Source organism: Dendropsophus ebraccatus, chromosome 11 (genome assembly GCF_027789765.1).
Source record: "Dendropsophus ebraccatus isolate aDenEbr1 chromosome 11, aDenEbr1.pat, whole genome shotgun sequence".
Lineage (NCBI taxonomy): Eukaryota > Metazoa > Chordata > Amphibia > Anura > Hylidae > Dendropsophus > Dendropsophus ebraccatus.
The window spans coordinates 95,110,905-95,131,939 of record NC_091464.1 but is presented as its reverse complement, the minus strand read 5'-3'; the positions used below and the strand labels follow the sequence as shown (position 1 = coordinate 95,131,939).

The 21,035-nt window shown below is 48.7% G+C and overlaps 1 protein-coding gene across 1 annotated transcript; it reads right to left on the bottom strand.

The window, feature by feature from the left end:
* Nucleotides 1–3,015: 3,015 nt before the first annotated feature.
* On the bottom strand, nt 3,016–18,119 carry TMEM39A (transmembrane protein 39A). Its single transcript, XM_069944368.1, has 9 exons — nt 17,897–18,119; nt 13,012–13,199; nt 10,986–11,208; nt 10,167–10,250; nt 9,545–9,699; nt 9,051–9,399; nt 5,516–5,703; nt 4,838–4,958; nt 3,016–3,381 (listed from the first exon to the last, which is right to left on the bottom strand). Exons 2-9 carry the CDS (start codon nt 13,122–13,124, stop codon nt 3,148–3,150), a joined length of 1,467 nt encoding a protein of 488 aa, XP_069800469.1. The 5' UTR covers nt 13,125–13,199; nt 17,897–18,119; the 3' UTR covers nt 3,016–3,147.
* Nucleotides 18,120–21,035: the final 2,916 nt, after the last annotated feature.

Sequence of the window (21,035 nt, the reverse complement as noted above, 5' to 3'; positions counted from 1 at the left end):
TCTGTCAAAATTAGAGATGAGCGAATTAACGGAGGGAAGCTCTATATTACCTCAGCAATCGGCCGGCTGCCTTTGACCTCCGCGCTGGGTGCCAGGAAAAGCTGGATCCAGTCCTGGCAAACTTCTCCCGGGAGGGGGCCCTGATAACCAGACTGTAAGGCTGCAGGCACACATTTTGTGAAGTTATCCGTGCACACGGACAAATTTATTGGGCTATTCAAATGTTCCATATTTTCATGGATCCCCAATCTTCTGTTTAAAAATAGGACATGTCATAACTCAGAAGGGCAGCACGGCACCAATTCCCCATAGAAATTAATGAGATCTGCCTTTTTCATGTATGTGATGTAATAGCCTGTAGCAGGCTCTATCACAAAATCGCAAACTACACTGATCCTTGCTATGCTATGGCCACAGGCAGGCTCTATCAGGGGATCACAGATAACGCTGATCAGTGCTATGCTATGGCCACAGGCAGACTATCAGGAGATCACAGATAACACTGATCAGTGCTATGCTATGGCCACAGGCAGGCTCTATCAGGGGATCACAGATAACGCTGATCAGTGCTATGCTATGGCCACAGGCAGACTATCAGGAGATCACAGATAACACTGATCAGTGCTATGCTATGGCCACAGGCAGACTCTATCAGAAGATCACAGATAACACTGATCAGTGCTATGCTATGGCCACAGGCAGACTATCAGGAGATCACAGATAACACTGATCAGTGCTATGCTATGGCCACAGGCAGGCTCTATCAGGGGATCACAGATAACGCTGATCAGTGCTATGCTATGGCCACAGGCAGACTATCAGGAGATCACAGATAACACTGATCAGTGCTATGCTATGGCCACAGGCAGACTCTATCAGAAGATCACAGATAACACTGATCAGTGCTATGCTATGGCCACAGGCAGACTATCAGAAGATCACAGATAACACTGATCAGTGCTATGCTATGGCATAGCAGTGATCAGTGTATGAAATCTAATATATGTATGTAAAAGTCCCATAGGGAGACTAAAAAAGTGTGAAAAAAAATAAATGTTTTCAAAAATGCCCCATAGCCCCTCCCCTAATAAGTCTAAATCACCCTTCCCATTTTATAAATAAAAACACAAAAATAATAAAACAAACAACCATATAATAATACCGTAACATGCGTAATCTTCCGATCTATTAAAATAAAACATTATTCACACACGAACATTTTATATTAAAAAAAAATAAACCGTGATCAATACGTCCGATCTACATATTTATGGTACTAATAAAAACTAGAGATCGTAGCGCAAAAAATGACACCCGATACAGCCCTGTAGGTAAAAAATAAATAAATAAAAGCGCTATAAGAGTCACAATACCGCCATTTTAAATATACCTATTTGCAAAAAAAGTTTTACTGTTGATAAAAATAGTAAAACATTAGAAAGACGATGTAACCCGCATATCACTGTACTCAGGCCGACCTATAGAAGAAAGATAAAATGTCAATTTTACTGAAAAGCACATTGCGAAACCACTGAACCCCCCAAACTTTGCAGAATTTTTTGTCCCAAATTTAGGGTACAAACTCACTGGGGGGGATCCCTGCCCTGTACAGTCTATGGGCAGACAAACTCGCAGCACGATGCACATCCCGCTGCGAGTTTGATAGCCACTCGCCCCGTTAACACCCCCCACAAGACCCTATAGGTGGAAAAATAAAAGTTATGGGTCTTAGAAGGTAAGGAGGAAGAAACGAAACCGCAAAACTGAAAATTGGCGCAGTCCTTACGGGGTTAAACAGATCTGTGAAAAACACAAATCCAAGACGGATGTAAACACAGATGACGGAAGTAGCTAGCGGACTATATTCACGGACCAGGAAAAACACTGAACGTGTGAATGCAGCCTAAGCCGCATCACTGGTGGCATTTAAGGGGTTCTCCAGCGCTACATAAACATGGCCGCTTTCTCCCAGAAACAGCACTACTTTTCTCCAGTTCAGGTTAAACTCCACTAACTTCAATGGAACCATGTTACAAAACCTGCACCCAAACTGGAGACTGTCTATGGAAGAAAGTGGCCATGTTTTTGTAGCACTGGAGAACCCCTTTAAGGGACCTGCATCGCTGAAGCAACTGGGCTCACAATGGACCATTGGGTAACTGCACCACCACACTACTACTCCCAGCCAGCCTGCAGTATAACGCCCATCATCCCCCGTGTGGGTACCACAGTGTCACAGGAGGCAACCTCCATCAGTCAGCTGTAATCTGGGGAGGAATCCAGCAATAAGTCTTTCCTTTCCCTGCAGCGCCACCGCAGGTGGAATAAAGTATTACACCAATCTCACTGCAGGTCTATGTCCTGTATGTAGAGCAGAAGCGGGCACTCCACCCGGATTCTTACATGTTGGTACCTTTCCCCATTTAAAAGGATTGCCCAGGATTACAAAAACAAGTCTGCTTTCTTCTAGAAACAGCACCTCTTCTGGTCTCAGGTCAGAGGCGGTTCTACATCTCAATTCCACTGAAGTGCATGGAGCTGAATTGTAATACCGCACACAACCTGAGGACAGGCGCGGCGCTCTCTCTGTAAGATGATGTGTTTATACTTTTAAGAGAGAACAATTGACCCCACATTATAAAATGTGAACAATCCTTTGAAGTCAGAGCTTCCAATTTAACCCTTCCTCCCCCAGAGAATACAAGACATTATCAAAACGAACTTTTCTTTTCTTTTTTTTTTTTTTATTATTTTCTCTTCAATACTATTAAGCTCTGCGATAACACAGGCAAGTGGCACTGAAATCTGCTGAACACTGGCAGGGCCTGCGGGTGGCGCTACCTCCACCACCTGCGTATGATGCCCCTTTCTCACATAATACGGTATGGGAGCGGTGATGCTCTCTTTGGGACATGCACGTCTATAGAGAATTCCTGCCTTCATGGTGGTTTTTGGTTTTCCCGGTGACAGCTCTTCCCGACGAGTGAACACAAACAAAAAATTGTATACAAAATATAAAATATCTTAAATATTTATAAACATTGGCAGAAAAAAATAGAAGTGTATGAAAATATTTTCAGATTTTTTGTTTTCCTCCTCCTCCGCGGCTGAGTCTGTCCCTATGGCACGGACGCGCTGGGTTTGGGGTCAGTGGGGTTTGAGTCCATAGCTGTTGAGGGGGTGAGAATACGCTTTCCCCAATACTATCCTGTCCCGTAGGAGTTTAAACAAGACGTAATAGTTGCAGAAGAGGATGAGCGCCATGGAGAGGGTGTGGTTCCACTTCTCGGCGCGGAGCAGGGAGTACAGCTGATACATCACCAGGCTGCCCTCCAGGACCACCAGGACATTCAGTAGTCGTAACGGCCGGTGGAACAGGAACTGTCGGACACAAGAGGAGATAGTCAGCCTGGAAGTCACTGCATCCACCCTGCTAATACCGTCCACCCACAGTCCCCTCTAACCCCATCACCTTCCTGCATCAGGACTGTTTAACCATTTAGTACCTGCCCATAGGACTAATAATAATTACTAATATTCTAAGGGTCCATTTACACAGAAAGATTATTTGACAGATTATCTGCCAAAGATTTGAAGCCAAAGCCAGGAATAGATTTGAAAAGAGGAGAAATCTCAGGCTTTCCTTTATGACCGGATCTCTGTTTATAGTCTGTTTCTGGCTTTGGCTTCAAATCTTTGCCAGATAATCTTTCTGTGTAAATGGACCCTAATTCTGACCAATAGACCTAATGATCAATAATCACTAATGGTTCTTATTCTGACAGCCGGGGGCCCCCTGAAGGGCACCAGACCCTGTATATGCGTCTACAGCTGACAGGCACAATACACCGCACTGCAGTGTGCAAAGGTTAAAAAAAAATAAGTTAAGAAAACTGCTCAGCCACGCAGGCCTAAAATAAGCCGGTACTAATACAACGAGTTCCTGAACAGCCAAAGCTCTGCGCTACTGGACCAGCCTGGCAGCGCACACACACGGACAGGCAGCGCGCACACACACGGACAGGCAGCGCGCACACACACGGACAGGCAGCGCGCACACACACGGACAGGCAGCGCGCACACACACGGACAGGCAGCGCGCACACACACACTCACACCACTCAGGAGAGTTTTTAATATTTTGACTTTCTGAGATGTCATATGACCATCTGGTGTTTAGCATATTTTGGTTTATTTTTAAGCTGTCCACCACACGGGATCAATAACATTTTCACAGAGACACTTATTGTAGAAGTTTGCTTTTCTGTTTTGTTTTTTTTAAAATATTTTAAAAAACTTTTTAACTTTCTTTTTGCACCCTGGATGTATTACATGTTTCAGATAGATTGGTGCTCTGCTATGTCTGGCTGGGAGGGTAATACTATGGAGGGTTAGGGCCCTTTTACACACACAGATGATTGAAGCCAAAGCCAGGACTATATGCAGGGAGCAGGACTGAGATTTCTCCTCTTCTCACATCCATTCCTGGCTTTGGTCTCTATCTGTCAGATACTGTGGGGTGCATGTAATAGTGCATGTAATAGGGGTTATGTACAGGCCTGCAACTGCAGAAGTGATTGATGTGCTAATCGGACATCCAGCAGGCGCAACGCGGCTGAATGACTGACATGAGAGGGATGGCTGATGTCAGGCGTTAGCAGGGGGTCTGCTGTACAGTTTTTTTTTTACTATATAAAACTTCTACATGATACTGACCCCATAAGATAACTGTGCAGGGGCTCATTCTGTGGCCGTGGAGTGGATCGGACCTTTCCATCTCATTTGCTTATGTTGGATGAGAAGCCGGAAACGGCGGCAAACAGGAATGGTTACTTACGTAAAATCTTGCGTGTGAGACATCAGAAGGCACTGCTACATTATACGGCCCCACCGCTTTGTATAAACTCCGACTGTGTCGTACGAGGACGCCCTGCGGCCACACTGTGCTGTCTGACCAGCTGCGGACAGAGAAAGCTCGCGTTAGTCACAGATATACCGACCTCACGTGCAACACATACATATATGCATATACCGCAGGCACATGGACTGCTCACATATACCATATACATATACCGCAGGCACGTGGACTGCTCACATATACCACATACATATATGCATATACCGCAGGTACATGGACTGCTCACATATACCACATACATATATACATATACCGCAGGTACGTGGACTGCTCACATATACCACATACATATATGCATATACCGCAGGTACATGGACTGCTCACATATACCACATACATATATGCATATACCGCAGGTACATGGACTGCTCACATATACCACATACATATATACATATACCGCAGGTACGTGGACTGCTCACATATACCACATACATATACCACAGTCACATGGACTGCTCACATATACCACATACATATATACATATATACATATATCACAGGCACGTGGACTGCTCACATATACTGCAGGTACATGGACTGCTCACATATACCATATACATATACCACAGGCACATGGACTGGCAGACTACTCACATATGCTGCGGAGCGTTGCTGTAAGAGCCGGGCTCTAGTTTCTGCCACCGTCCCAGATGGGAGGCAGACCTGTGTAATAAGTCGCAGTATCGTGGCGGCAGCAGCTGTGTGGTCAACATGACAAAGGCATTGATCCACACCATGATGAGGTGCTCACACGACCAGCGCATGTCGTAATACTGAGTGCTCTGCAAGACAAGACAATGGCTTAAAGGGGAACTCTGCATTTGCTTCTTATGGCATATAAAACCAGGAGATATACACAAGAGTTGGGGCATGCACTACCAAATGTAATGAATAAACGGGTGCTTCCTACACATACCTGGTAAGGCCCCGTTCCCACTGAGCAAAGGTAGCGCAGTGGGAACGGGGCCTAAAAATGTACAACACCAAAAAAAGAGAGACAGGGGTATGTAATATGAAGGAGTACACCAAAATAAGAAATAATACAAGAAATGTTTATTAATAATTACTAGAACGATAACATATCCTGACACAAAGGGAGGCAAAGGAACAAGAATCCCTACACGTTAAAAACAATTAAAATTCCCAAAAGGAAAAAACACATGGTGGGACCCACACAGTAAAGGGGACCCCCAGGGTAAACACACGGTCCCACAGTAAAGCTCAACTAACCCTCACTGGTGAAACATGGTAAATATACAGCCTAGGGATGCAAAAATCATAATCAAAAGGAAATATAAGTGTATAGAACTGTATGTGTATCAAACAAATGGTGACTAGAAAAAAATGATGAACAATGAGAAATATCAAAAACCACATCACCAAATAGAGAGGGAGAGGAGCGATCCGTGGCTACCCATGATGCCCCTACGTTCCGGTGGAATGTAACTAGAGATGAGCGCACCTGGAGCAGCTGGAGTCCATCCGAACCCGAACGATCGGCATTTGATTAGCGGTGGCTGCTGAAGTTGGATAAAGCCCTAAGGCTATATGGAAATCATGGATATAGTCATTGGCTGTATCCATGTTTTCCAGACAACCTTAGAGCTTTATCCAAGTTCAGCAGCCGCCGCTAATCAAATGCCGATCGTTCGGGTTCAGATCAACTCGAACCTGAACCCGGTTTGCTCATCTCTAAAAGTAACGAGTAGGGGCAACCCTGCACCCCTCAAAGTACTCAAAGTAACATTTCATACGTTTATTAACCCTTTAGGTGTTTCACAGAAATTTAAGCAGGTTGGAGGGGAAATTTAAAATTCATTTTCTGGCAGATATTTTAATCCATTTTTCCCTCTAACAGCAAATACTGAGAAATGCAACTCACTATTTATTCCGCTTATTCCAATGTTTCTAGAAATCCCCCATATGTGGCCGCAGTGCGTCACCTGACTCCCCTGAAACCTGGGAAAGTTTGGGGCCTTTTTTTTATTTTTATATTTTTAGCCATTATACCGTGTCACAGAGCCTTGCAGTGCCAAAATATCACTATATGTTACTATACATTAGATATGACGTTATCGTTATCCATCAGGTCGGTACGGTTACAGTGATATCCATGTTATACAGCGGATACTATACGTTACATATGACATGTTATACAGCGGATACTATACGTTACATATGACATGTTATACAGCGGATACTATACGTTACATATGACATGTTATACAGCGGATACTATACGTTACATATGACGTGTTATACAGCGGATACTATACGTTACATATGACGTGTTATACAGCGGTTACTATACGTTACATATGACATGTTATATAGCCGTTACTATACGTTACATATGACATGTTATCGTTATCCGTCAGGTCGGTACGATTACAGTGATATCCATGTTATATGGCGGTTACTATACGTTACATATGACGTGTTATATAGCGGTTACTACACGTCACATATGACATGTTATATAGCGGTTACTACACGTCACATATGACATGTTATATAGCGGTTACTACACGTCACATATGACATGTTATATAGCGGTTACTACACGTGACATATGACATGTTATATAGCGGTTACTACACGTGACATATGACATGTTATATAGCGGTTACTACACGTGACATATGACATGTTATATAGCGGTTACTACACGTCACATATGACATGTTATATAGCGGTTACTACATGTCACATATGACATGTTATCGTTATCCGTCAGGTCGGTACGATTACAGTGCTATCCATGTTATATGGCGGTTACTATATGTTACATATGACGTGTTATACAGCGGTTACTACACGTTACATATGACATGTTATATAGCGGTTACTACACGTCACATATGACATGTTATATAGTGGTTACTACACGTCACATATGACATGTTATATAGCGGTTACTACACGTGACATATGACATGTTATATAGCGGTTACTACATGTCACATATGACATGTTATCGTTATCCGTCAGGTCGGTACGATTACAGTGATATCCATGTTATATGGCGGTTACTATACGTTACATATGACATGTTATATAGTGGTTACTACACGTCACATATGACATGTTATATAGTGGTTACTACACGTCACATATGACATGTTATATAGTGGTTACTACACGTCACATATGACATGTTATATAGCGGTTACTACATGTCACATATGACATGTTATCGTTATCCGTCAGGTCGGTATTATTACAGTGATATCCATGTTATATAGCAGTTACTATATGTTACATACGTGTGTTTTTTAACAAACTTTTGCAGGTGTATCTATAATACATTACAGCACATGATCAGTGCTGTAATGTATTACAGAGTGAATGAGCTGTTAGAACACTGACAGCTCATTCACACAATCAGGTCCCCGTTATACCATAGCAGTGCACGGCTCGGGAGTGGATCTCCCTCTGGATATCCCCATAGACGCTGCAGACCGCGTAAACTGCCCGAGGGGATAGTGCGGCTCCCGTTCGGGCAGTGGCAGCAGAAGGGAGCTGTGTGAGACAGCCTCCTCCTGCTGCCTGATCGTCAGGAATGTCATTTTGTGGCAAGGAGTTAAAGGGGTTGTTCACCAAAAAAGTTTTTTTTTTTTTATTAACTTGTGCCAAAAAGTGGCAGAGATTGTAATTTAATTTTATTAAAACATCTTTCTTCCAGTATTTATCAGCTGCTGTATGTCCTGCAGGAAGTGGTGTATTCTCTCCAGTCTGGCACAGTGCTCTCTGCTGCCACCTCTGTCCATGTCAGGAACTGTCCAGAGCAGCAGCAAATCCCCATAGAAAACCTCTCCTGCTCTGGACAGTTCCTGACATGGACAGAGGTGGCAGCAGAGAGCACTGTTTCAGACTGGAGAGAATACACCACTTCCTGCAGGACATACAGCAGCTGATAAGTACTGTAAAGCTGGAGATTTTTTAATAGAAGTAAATTACAAATCTCTGGCACTTGCTTGGACTAGTTGAAATACATTTTTTTTTTGGGGCTTAACAACCCCTTTAATAAAGCTGCAAAACCTCCTGGATGGCGTTGTGATTGGAGTCCTGTGCAGCAGCTTGGGTGGTGGTCGGAGGGGAGAGATGGAGACACAATGCAGGGACTTACTTTTACGAAGCACAGCGGCAGAAAGGCCACGTAGTAGGCACTGAATAGGGAGTTGAACAGCACTTCCTTGATCCGACGGTTGAAGTCGGCCTTTAAGCACTCCACTTCGTTCCGTATGAGGTCCGGGGACAGTGGGCAGCTGTGGGAGGGGATGGAAGGGGGAGAGTTGAACTGTTCCCTCAAAGACTCGCGCAGGAGAGAGAGGAAGTCTTTGGGTCTGACGAGGCTGGCCACGCCATTAGCACCGTCCTCCACCAACGAGTCCTGGACGAGGTATCCGCAGTCTGTGGGCAAAGGCTGCGAGCGGTTGTCTTGGTGAAAGCAGCAGAGAGGTACATATACCCCGAACCTGTGGGGGCAAACAGACCGGGGTGGCTGAGACATCATCACATCCTAAGGGAAGAGCTAGAACACCACAAGTGCTGGATCCGACTACACAGGGGATGTAGTCTGTTACCATGGAGACACATAGGTGACACAAAGAGGATACTCACGGGTAGCCCAGGAAGAGCAGGTTCAGAACTGAATGGTTGCGGAACAGGTTGACAAGGGTCCAGCAGAAAACCCACCCGCACAGTGTGAGCAGGACCAGGCGGGCGGTGATCAGAGCGCCATACTGCAACATGGACGCCGATCCTACCTGAGAAGCCTGATGGAGGAACGAACCACAGGTTACTATCAATGAGACAATTCTGTCCAATCACATGCAGGTGTTATTATTAACCCTTCGGGTGACTGGGCCAACAGTACGCACACAGGGACCTCCTGTCTGACCACTCTCTGCTATACCATGTGCTGGGGTGATGCTTACACAATACAACACTATAGATTGCGTGCGGTGGAGAAGGTGTTACTGACGCACTGGGTGAGCAGAAATTGAGGAAGCAGCAGCAAGTAAGGGGTTACACAGCCATATAATGGCCCCCCCTGCAGGGCAGGTGTAGGATGGTATGGGCCACCCCATGATGTGACAGCACATTCCCATAGACAACCATACTACTGGCTCCAGGTATGATGCCCACAGCACCTCCTGCTGGTGCCGCCTGTCACCAACATCCTGCTGTAGGGGCCCCAATGAGAACAATGGCAAGAAGGGAAGAGGAGAAGAGCACCTACCTGAGAGATGAGGGCCCAGACCAGGCGCCGGGCTAACATCACTGTGATAAAAGCTGCCAGGTGATAGTCAATGAGGTGGAAATTCTGCAAGACAAAAGAGTCCAGGCTGTAGAGCTCACAGAGCATTGTCTGCACTGGATACAGCTGAGAGCAGGACTAGCTATGTACAATGTATCAGTGTGGAGCTCACAGAGCATTGTCTACACTGGATACAGCTGAGAGCAGGACTAGCTATGTACAATGTATCAGTCTGGAGCTCACAGAGCATTGTCTACACTGGATACAGCTGAGAGCAGGACTAGCTATGTACAATGTATCAGTCTGGAGCTCACAGAGCATTGTCTACACTGGATACAGCTGAGAGCAGGACTAGCTATGTACAATGTATCAGTCTGGAGCTCACAGAGCATTGTCTACACTGGATACAGCTGAGAGCAGGACTAGCTATGTACCATGTATCAGTCTGGAGCTCACAGAGCATTGTCTATACTGGATACAGCTGAGAGCAGGACTAGCTATGTACAATGTATCAGCCTGGAGCTCACAGAGCATTGTCTACACTGGATACAGCTGAGAGCAGGACTAGCTATGTACAATGTATCAGTCTGGAGCTCACAGAGCATTGTCTACACTGGATACAGCTGAGAGCAGGACTAGCTATGTACAATGTATCAGTCTGGAGCTCACAGAGCATTGTCTACACTGGATACAGCTGAGAGCAGGACTAGCTATGTACAATGTATCAGCCTGGAGCTCACAGAGCATTGTCTACACTGGATACAGCTGAGAGCAGGACTAGCTATGGAATCGGTCACTCACCAATGACGTGCAGGAGGCCGGGTGATTGTACGGATACCACCAAACCGTCTTGTATATGTTTATGTACTGGATGAAGAGCGACACCAGAAGGTAGATGAAAAAGAGGAACTCGAAGAGAAGACTCCCGTCCAGCGGCAGATCAGGAATACGGCAGTGACGCACCGGCTCTGGGGTGATCAGTGCGGTGATGGGAGGGGCGGATAAGCTGACGGCGCTGCCATTCCTACAGGGGGAATACAGAATCCAAGATAAATGGCCAACAGTGAGCGAAGAGCCCAGGACTGCGAGAGAACACTGTGAGAGTGCAGGGGAGGAGACAATAAGAGAGCAAGAAGAGGAGAAAGAGCAAAAAAGGTGAGAATGTACAACAGGAACAAACAAAGGGCAAGAACACACAAACAAGTGAGGGCCCAAGGGCAGCGAGGGGGGGGGGGCCCCAAGGGCAGCGAGGGGGGGGGGGCCCCAAGGGCAGCGAGGGGGGGGCCCCAAGGGCAGCGAGGGGGGGGGGCCCCAAGGGCAGCGAGGGGGGGGGGGCCCCAAGGGCAGCGAAAAATGAACGAAAGAGCAAAAATAAGCAAACGTATCAGTGACGAGCAGAAAAAAAGAACAGGAGAAAGTAGGGTGGGAAAGAGTGACAGCAAGAGAGACAACACAAATGTGAACACAAAGTAGAGAGAGAGTGCAGAGCGAGCGAGAAGAGAAGCAATACGGGGCAGAAAGGCAAACGAAGAGCGAGAGAGCCGAGCAGAAAACAGCGACTTACAGAAAGGACGAGCGTGCATATACAGGGGGGGGGGGGGGGGGGGGCAGAGAGAGAGAGACAGATGGGGGGCAGAGAGAGACAGAGGGGAGAGAGATAGATGGGGGGCAGAGAGATAGATGGGGGGCAGAGAGATAGATGGGGGCAGAGAGAGACAGAGGGAAGAGAGATAGATGGGGGGCAGAGAGAGACAGAGGGAAGAGAGATAGATGGGGGGAAGAGAGATAGATGGGGGGCAGAGAGATAGATGGGGGGCAGAGAGATAGATGGGGGCAGAGAGAGACAGAGGGAAGAGAGATAGATGGGGGGCAGAGAGATAGATGGGGGGCAGAGAGATAGATGGGGGGCAGAGAGATAGATGGGGGGCAGAGAGATAGATGGGGGGCAGAGAGAGACAGAGGGAAGAGAGATAGATGGGGGGCAGAGAGAGAGAAAAGAAAAGCAGAGAGACAGACGGGGGGCAGAGCAAGAAAAAAGGCAGGAAGAAGAGGAGAAGAAAAGAGCAGAGAGAAGAGCAGCGCGCTGGGATGAGGACTGTTGTTCTGTACAAATTGCACTTTTTTTCTCCCCATATCTCATCATCAAAGACTTATTACCAATCTGTATATTTCTCCTATTTGTGACGTCTCCACCATCTCCTGCGACTATTGTGACTTCCCTTATTGTTCTCCTATGTGGGTTGTGCACTGGTGAATTAACCACAATAACCGCTCACCGCCCCCTCCCCCCCCCACACCTCTCCCCCTCTCCTTACGCCTCCCGTCCTTCCTTACGGATCCGTGGTTCCCGCCTTATAGAAGCCCCGGTACTGCACATTTCCTAGGTTATGGTTTTAAGTTAAAATTAAAAAAATAAATTAAAAAAAGGAAACATTTTTGTGCTTTTCTGTATGTAATCTTCCCCCGGCCTGTCAGCTGACGCGCGCTCCGTCCGTGAATTACATCTGCTCCCTGACTCCATGATGAAAGTAACGGCATCAAAGGATTTACAGCTCTGGAGACTTCAAAGAGCGGAGGAAGAGGGCGACAGAGGAGGGCGACGTCCGAGGCCACATACTACAGGACCTGGAATAAGAGCAACACAGGGACTGCGGGATCCACTGGGTCCTAAACATATGCAGGGAGGTGGGGGCAGAGGGACACTTCCCCCCCCCCCCCCCCCCCACTATGACCCAGCATGCACCCAACCCCTCCATGGCTTACAGTGAATGACCACCATGTAATACCACATTTCCCCTGTAGTGGCCGCCACCACCGGTCGCAGTACCTGTTCCTCAGCCCCGTGCCATTGCCACACGTCCCGCCAACCAACGTCTGCAGCGAGGGCAACGCAGAACGGCTCAACTGCTGCCGGCTTGGACCCCTTCTTCCGCCGGGCATGACAAGGTACCGGTACACATCCAACAGTCAGCTCCACTCCGAGGCCTGCCACACAGCCAGCCGGGATTGTCAGCTCTGCCGAGAAAACACACAGATTAATTATACCGGAAGATAAGGGGGACCGGCCCTGCTCGCACCTCCCTCCACCACCTTAGCTGCAGCCTCGGCACACTGAGGACAGTAAAGAACTTTTTTAATTTTTGTTATTTATTTATTTTATTTATTTTTTTTTGGGGGGGGGGGGTAAAAGTTGTAAAGCGAGATGATCTTTGTAGTATATGTGTGTGTGTGTGAGTGTGTGGGGGGGGGGGAGATGTTTGTTTAGGCCTCCGTGGGTTTACGCTTTTCTATACTGCAGGAACCCCGGGACCTCTGGCTGATACTCCGGCCGTAAGGGACGTCACAAGACATCAACGTTTCCTGGAGAGGAGAAGACGCTCGGCTTTACTTTCCAATACAGCGAGAAAGCGGAAAGATGGAGCCCGACCAAGGAGGCGGCTGAGGAGTCCTCAAGTGACCTCCCAACCTCAGCCTGCTCCAGAGTATAATACAGGATCAGTACACTGTGACCCCACCAGCAGAATAGTGATCGCAGCTCTGGAGTATAATACAGGATGTAACTTAGGATCAGTAATGTAATGTATGTACACAGTGACCTCACCAGCAGAATAGTGAGTGCAGCTCTGGGGTATAATACAGGATGGAACTCAGGATTAGTAATGTAATGTATATACACAGTGACCCCACCAGCAGAATAGTGAGTGCAGCTCTGCAGTATAATACAGGATGTAACTCAGCATCTAAGGTTGTGGAGTGGATGGGTGCGGAGATCACACATAGTAATGGGGGGACAGTATCACTTTAAAGAAACCTGAAGTGAGACCACCTGTCGCTGAGCTCCGGCCTATCAGATATAATTCCTAATAACAGGATAATTCCCCTTTAAGTCCTGGGAAGTGGAGAATACATGAGGTCACAAGAGACTCCCAAGGCAAACAGCAATGTGACACACCGCCCAGAAGAGACTGTTACCGATACACTGGGCCCCGGTGAGTCACATCGGTTCTGCCTGAGGGCCCCATGCTCCTGTATGTCACATATTAAAGGTGTACACGGGTCCTATTTACTTCAATGGAAGCTGCAACCTGGAAACCATCAGCAAGCAGGCTAATGCTAGGTTGCGGGGCAGGTGGCCATACTTCTGTGCTATCACCTGCGGCCAGTGACTCACTATGCTGTGTAGTCAGTGACCGGCCGCCTTCTTGGAAGTCTCCGTCTTAGTGGCAATTACGGCTCGTCTGTCCGGATAATCACATGTTGTGAAATCTCAGAAATCTCCTTTCTGCTTTCCAGGATTTTACAGCCAGCGATCTGCACTCAGCTCAATGGAGCAGCAGAGATTACTGAGAATCAGAGTCATAGGCCCGGGATCCGTGCAGAACTACAACCCCCAGCTGCAGGCTCTCAGGGCATGCTGGGAGTTGTAGTCTGCAACAGGCGCAGGCTGCACATCAGCTTTCTATTGGAGTCTTCTCATCCAAGGGATAAGCCTACATAACAGGAGGCTACTATATAGCATCCCTGCTCATCCTGAGCTTCCAGGTTCATTAATTCCAATGGGAGAACTGCAGAAAACATGGCGGAAAAGCAAGTAGGAAGATGTGTGTGCGTGTGTGCATGCGTGTGTGTGTGTGGGGGGGAGTTATCAGTTCTTCATCAGAAGAGACTGTGGAAATCTGGGTGACTTGGACGGGCCGAGGTTCAGCGTCTGTTTACCTGCCGCACAGGGCACCGGGCCACAATACACACATTAGGTCATGGTTTTCCTATTCTGGGCAATGGAGCTGAGCTGCAATACCAGACATGGACAGTGGGGGCGCTGGGCATCCCACCCAGGACACAGATGTGGCAGATGATAAAGCTGCACTAAATAGTACAGTACAGAGGAGGTTACATTGTGTCGCCTCTCTAGTTTCCTCCAGAGCTGAAATCCCAGTTCTGAATATATGTAGGTATTACAGAGGGAGAATGTAACTCCCTATAACAATGTGTCTTCTATGACATTCTGGGTCTCCCAGCATTGTTCATCCTGAGCATCCTGGTGCATGAGCAGAATGTAACAGACACAGTGCAGACCGGTACATAGTCACACTCTCCCTCTACAATGCTGCGTGTGCCGCTCTTCACTGTACGTCATAAAGCAGGAGGCCCGGCATGAGAAATGCTGCTAGACCCTACATGTCACCACTACTGGGGGTAGGGTCTACATTCTCTCCACAACTGCATGTGTGTCAGTGACATGTATGGCACCGCTCATCCTGAGCCTCCTGGTTCCTGAGTGACTGCACAGCTCATCCTGAGCCTCCTGGTTCCTGAGTGACTGCACAGCTCATCCTGAGCCTCCTGGTTCCTGAGTGACTGCACAGCTCATCCTGAGCCTCCTGGTTCCTGAGTGACTGCACAGCTCATCCTGAGCCTCCTGGTTCCTGAGTGACTGCACAGCTCATCCTGAGTCTCCTGGTTCCTGAGTGACTGCACTGCTCATCCGGAGCCCTTCTGAGTGACTGCACTGCTCATCCAGAGCCCTTCTGAGTGACTGCACTGCTCATCCGGAGCCCTTCTGAGTGACTGCACTGCTCATCAGGAGCCTCCTGAGTGACTGCACTGCTCATCCGGAGCCTCCTGAGTGACTGCACTGCTCATCCTGAGCCTCCTGAGTGACTGCACTGCTCATCCTGAGCCTCCTGAGTGACTGCACTGCTCATCCTGAGCCTCCTGAGTGACTGCACTGCTCATCCTGAGCCTCCTGAGTGACTGCACTGCTCATCCTGAGTCTCCTGAGTGACTGCACTGCTCATCCTGAGCCTCCTGGTTCCTGAGTGACTGCACTGCTCATCCTGAGCCTCCTGGTTCCTGAGTGACTGCACTGCTCATCCTGAGCCTCCTGGTTCCTGAGTGACTGCACTGCTCATCCTGAGCCTCCTGGTTCCTGAGTGACTGCACTGCTCATCCTGAGCCTCCTGGTTCCTGAGTGACTGCACTGCTCATGCTGAGCCTTCTGGTTCCTGAGTGACTGCACAGCTCATCCTGAGTCTCCTGGTTCCTGAGTGACTGCACTGCTCATGCTGAGCCTCCTGGTTCCTGAGTGACTGCACTGCTCATCCGGAGCCCTTCTGAGTGACTGCACTGCTCATCCCCAGCCTCCTGAGTGACTGCACTGCTCATCCTGAGCCTCCTGGTTCCTGATTGACTGCACTGCTCATCCTGAGCCTCCTGGTTCCTGAGTGACTGCACTGCTCATCCTGAGCCTCCTGGTTCCTGAGTGACTGCACTGCTCATCCTGAGTCTCCTGGTTCCTGAGTGACTGCACAGCTCATCCTGAGTCTCCTGGTTCCTGAGTGACTGCACTGCTCATGCTGAGCCTCCTGGTTCCTGAGTGACTGCACTGCTCATCCGGAGCCCTTCTGAGTGACTGCACTGCTCATCCTGAGCCTCCTGGTTCCTGAGTGACTGCACTGCTCATCCTGAGCCTCCTGGTTCCTGAGTGACTGCACTGCTCATCCTGAGCCTCCTGGTTCCTGAGTGACTGCACTGCTCATCCTGAGTCTCCTGGTTCCTGAGTGACTGCACAGCTCATCCTGAGTCTCCTGGTTCCTGAGTGACTGCACTGCTCATGCTGAGCCTCCTGGTTCCTGAGTGACTGCACTGCTCATCCGGAGCCCTTCTGAGTGACTGCACTGCTCATCCTGAGCCTCCTGGTTCCTGAGTGACTGCACTGCTCATCCTGAGCCTCCTGGTTCCTGAGTGACTGCACTGCTCATCCCCAGCCTCCTGAGTGACTGCACTGCTCATCCTGAGCCTTCTGGTTCCTGAGTGACTTATCACAGCTGAGGGTTGGTTACAATAGCGCACAGTCTGACCATCGCATCCGCAGCAGCAGAGATCTCAGCCCTGTCCTGATGGTTCGTTACAATGTATCAGCGCAGGGACAGGTATCCATCCGCTCTGTGCAGCCCACAGGATTCTCTAGAATTTTAGCTCAGGGCGCTGCATGTGTGTAGGAATATACGGGCAGATGGGGACTAAGCAGAGTGTAACTACAACTTCCAGCATGTCCTGCAGCAGACATCATCCCATCACGCATCCTACGGTTACGCTATGTGTGTGTGAGAGGACAGGTATACGACATACAACCTGCGCCTCTGCAGCTGTTGGGACACTACAACTCCCAGCATGCATGTCATAGTGGGAACATAGATAAGATGTAGGAGGATTCAACCCATGTCCCTCTAAGGGTTAAGTAACTACAACTCCCAGTATGTCATGATGGGTGTATGACAGGGGCTCTCCAGCTGTGGCCAAACTACAACTCCCAAAGCTTTAGCTTCTGCTGTCCAGGCACAATGGGAGTTGTAGTTTGGCCACAGCTGGAGGGCCAAGCTTCCCTACCCCGGTGTATGTGGAGGCAACCTGCGCCTCTGCAGCTGCTGTTAAATTACAACTCCCATCATGCACATGACACATAGCTGTAACATATAAGCACTCTTATGATGAACTACAACTCCCATCATGCCTGGCCGCCTGCAGTGGATGCTGTGGAGTATGACTGATGTGCTGCCTGCACATGGAGGACTACAGGGAGGCAGTCTGCAACCTGTGGCTCTGCAGCTGTTGCAAAACTACAACTCCCAGCATTCCCTGAGAGATGAAGTCAGCCAGGGCATGCTGGGAGTTGTAGTTCTGTGCGCGGTGACATCTCGGCTGCTACTCACACATGGACGGGCAGCGGCGGCTCAGTCATCGGTCGGGGCTGGTGTCTGGCAGGGCTCTGTCTGCTGCATGTTGGGCCCATGCAGGGTGCACGTCGCGGGGGAGGGTTGCAGGGGAGCGAGGCGCCCGTCTTCCTGCAGCCTCGGGCTCCCCACTTCTCTTCTTCCCTTTACTCTCCGCAGCTGCCCAGGAGAGACGTGGCAGAGCGAACCGATGGCGTCATCAGCGGGCGACACTCCGCGCATGCTCAGTGCGCAGACGCCTCCTGTCGCTGGCGTAGAGGGATATTCCGGCCGCCATATTGGTGGTGGCACAGCTGGATCCACGTCTTTTCTTGTTATTAAAATATATTTATAATAACACACTGTGATAATAATCCATATTCCAACCTTCTGCTATTAATATTATATTATCATAGTTTAATAGTAGTAATATTTACAAAATATTTTTAATGTTTTAATTTAAATATAATCAGGGGCGGTCTTGGCATTTCTGGGGCCCCAAGCGAAATTATGTCTGGGGCCCCCCCCCCTCGACACGCGTTCCAAAACAATAGACCGCTGTGTGTTGCCCCCAGTAGTATATACCCCTTGTGCGCTACCGCCAGTAATATATAGACCCCTGTGTGTTCCCCCAGTTATATATAGCCCTCCGTGTACTCCCCCACTAGTATATAGACCTCCTGTGTGCTGCCCCAGTTGTATATAGACCCCCTGTGTGCTGCCCCCAGTTGTATATACCCCCTGTGTGCTCCCCCACTAGTATATAGGCCCCCTGTGTGCTCCCCCACTTGGATATAGAAGTCCTGTGTGCTCCCCCACTTGGATATAGACCCCTGTGTGCTCCTCCAGTAGTATATAAACCCCCTGTGTGGTTCCCCCAGTAGTATATAGACCCCCTGTGTGCCCCACCAGTATTATATAGACCCCTTGTGTGCTGCCCCAGTAGTATACAGACCCCTGTGTGCTCCCCCAGTTATATATAGACCACCTGTGTGACTCACAAGTAGTATATAGACCCCCTGTATGTTCCCCCAGTAGTATATAGACCCCCTGTGTGCTCCCCCAGTAGTATATATCCCTCCTGTGTGCTCCCCCACTTGGATATAGACCTCCTGTGTGCTCTCCAAGTTGTATATAGACCTCATTCTGCTGCCCCAAGTAGTATATAGACCCCCTGTGTGCTGCCCCCAGTAGTATATAGACCCCTCTGTGAAGCTCCAGTAGTCTATAGCCCCCCTGTGTGCTCCCCCCATTTATATAGACCCCCGATGTGCGTTCCCCCAGTTAAACAGACCCCTGTGTGCTCCCCCTCCCATATAGTATATAACACAATAAAACAAACACTTATACTCACCTGGGTCCGGGCGTCTCCTCTTCTCTTCACTCTTGTGGCTACAGGAAGGGTTTTCCCTGCGATCACAAGAGGCCGCACTCCCGTTGTCCTGGCGCCGATGCTCCAGTGATGTCACTGGAGCGCCGGCACCACAAGGACAAAGCTGCCACTTGTGACTGCAAGGAAAACCCTTCCTGCGGCCACAAGAGTGACTGACAGGAAGGGGGCCAATGTCTCCCGCCCTGTCAGTGCTGCTGCATGTAACTATGAGCGCTCATTACGAGTGCTCATAGCTACAGTTCAGATGGCAGCAGTGAGTGGGGCAGCGGCCCTGTCCAGCGGTCTTGAGCACAAGATCGGGGCGAGGGGGCCCCCCTGGATGTTGGGGGCCCCAAGCGATCGCTTGGGGTGCTTGGTGCCAAAGACCGCCACTGAATATAATTTAAATATAATGGGTTACAGTAATCAAACCATGTGGAGCTATAGCTCCAATATTCTTGGATATTCATAAAATGTATGAATGTTTCCAGAATTTTACAACCTCTACAAATGACAAGTAAAATATATGATCTATGTACATACTGATTCCGCTGCTGGCGCCTCCTGACCGCCAGTCTTTACGCTTGTATCAGGTGACGGCGTAGAGAAGTCACTGCTGCCACCTATCATTGGCTCTGACCTAGGTCATGTGACGTTATCATGCTATCAGATGGGAGAGTATACTAAAATAATTAAAGGGACAGTCCAATTATCCCCCCCCCATGTGACCTCCACGTTTTAACGAGGAGATTCAGTGGGTAATTGTACTACACCCAGCACATTCCATGGATGGACCCTCTCCTAAGTAATAGGATTCGCCGGGCATCATATGGTCACCTCAGTATGGCGTGCATCTTTCCACACTGAATTTTGGAGGCTGCATGATTGGACTGACCCTTTAAGACTTCCCTGAGACACAAACTTTGCATGTGATTCTCTGTGATGTAAATGTTTATAATGCGATAAAAAAAAATAACAGAAAAAAAAATCAACAAAAAAGACGAATATGCATATAGACATGGGGGAGATTTAGGCCCCGTTCCCACGTCAGTGTCAGTTTTTACTGTCAGCAAATCCTGATTAGGAAGCCTCAAAAGGTATCAGGAAAGCATTAGGATTTCCTGACAGTAATCCATTTTACCTTTAGGAAACCATTAGGAAATGCCTTCAGGATTTCCTGATGAGAAAAAAAAGAAGTCTTCTCAATATGGTCTAACATGCCAACATACATCACAAGTACCCACATCGCCCCACGTGTACTCTGCCACTGCGTCCTCCTTGTCTGCCCTGCCACTGCGTCCCCCTCATCTATCCTGCCACTGCGTCCCCCTCATCTACCCTACCACTGCGTCCCCCTCATCTGCCCTGCCACTGCGTCCCCCTCATCTACCCTACCACTTCTTCCCCCCCCCCCCGTGTACCCTGCCACTGCGTCCCCCTCATCTACCTGCCACTGCGTCCCCCTCATCTATCCTGCCACTGCGTCCCCCTCATCTGCCCTGCCACTGCGTCCCCCTCATCTACCCTACCACTTCTTCCCCCCCCCGTGTACCCTGCCACTGCGTCCCCCTCATCTACCTGCCACTGCGTCCCCCTCATCTACCTGCCACTGCTTCCCCCTTGTGTACCCTGCCACTGCTTCCCCCTTGTGTACCCTGCCACTGCGTCCCCCTTGTGTACCCTGCCACTTCGTCCCCCTTGTGTACCCTGCCACTGCGTCCCCCTCATCTACCTGCCACTGCGTCCCCCTCATCTACCTGCCACTGC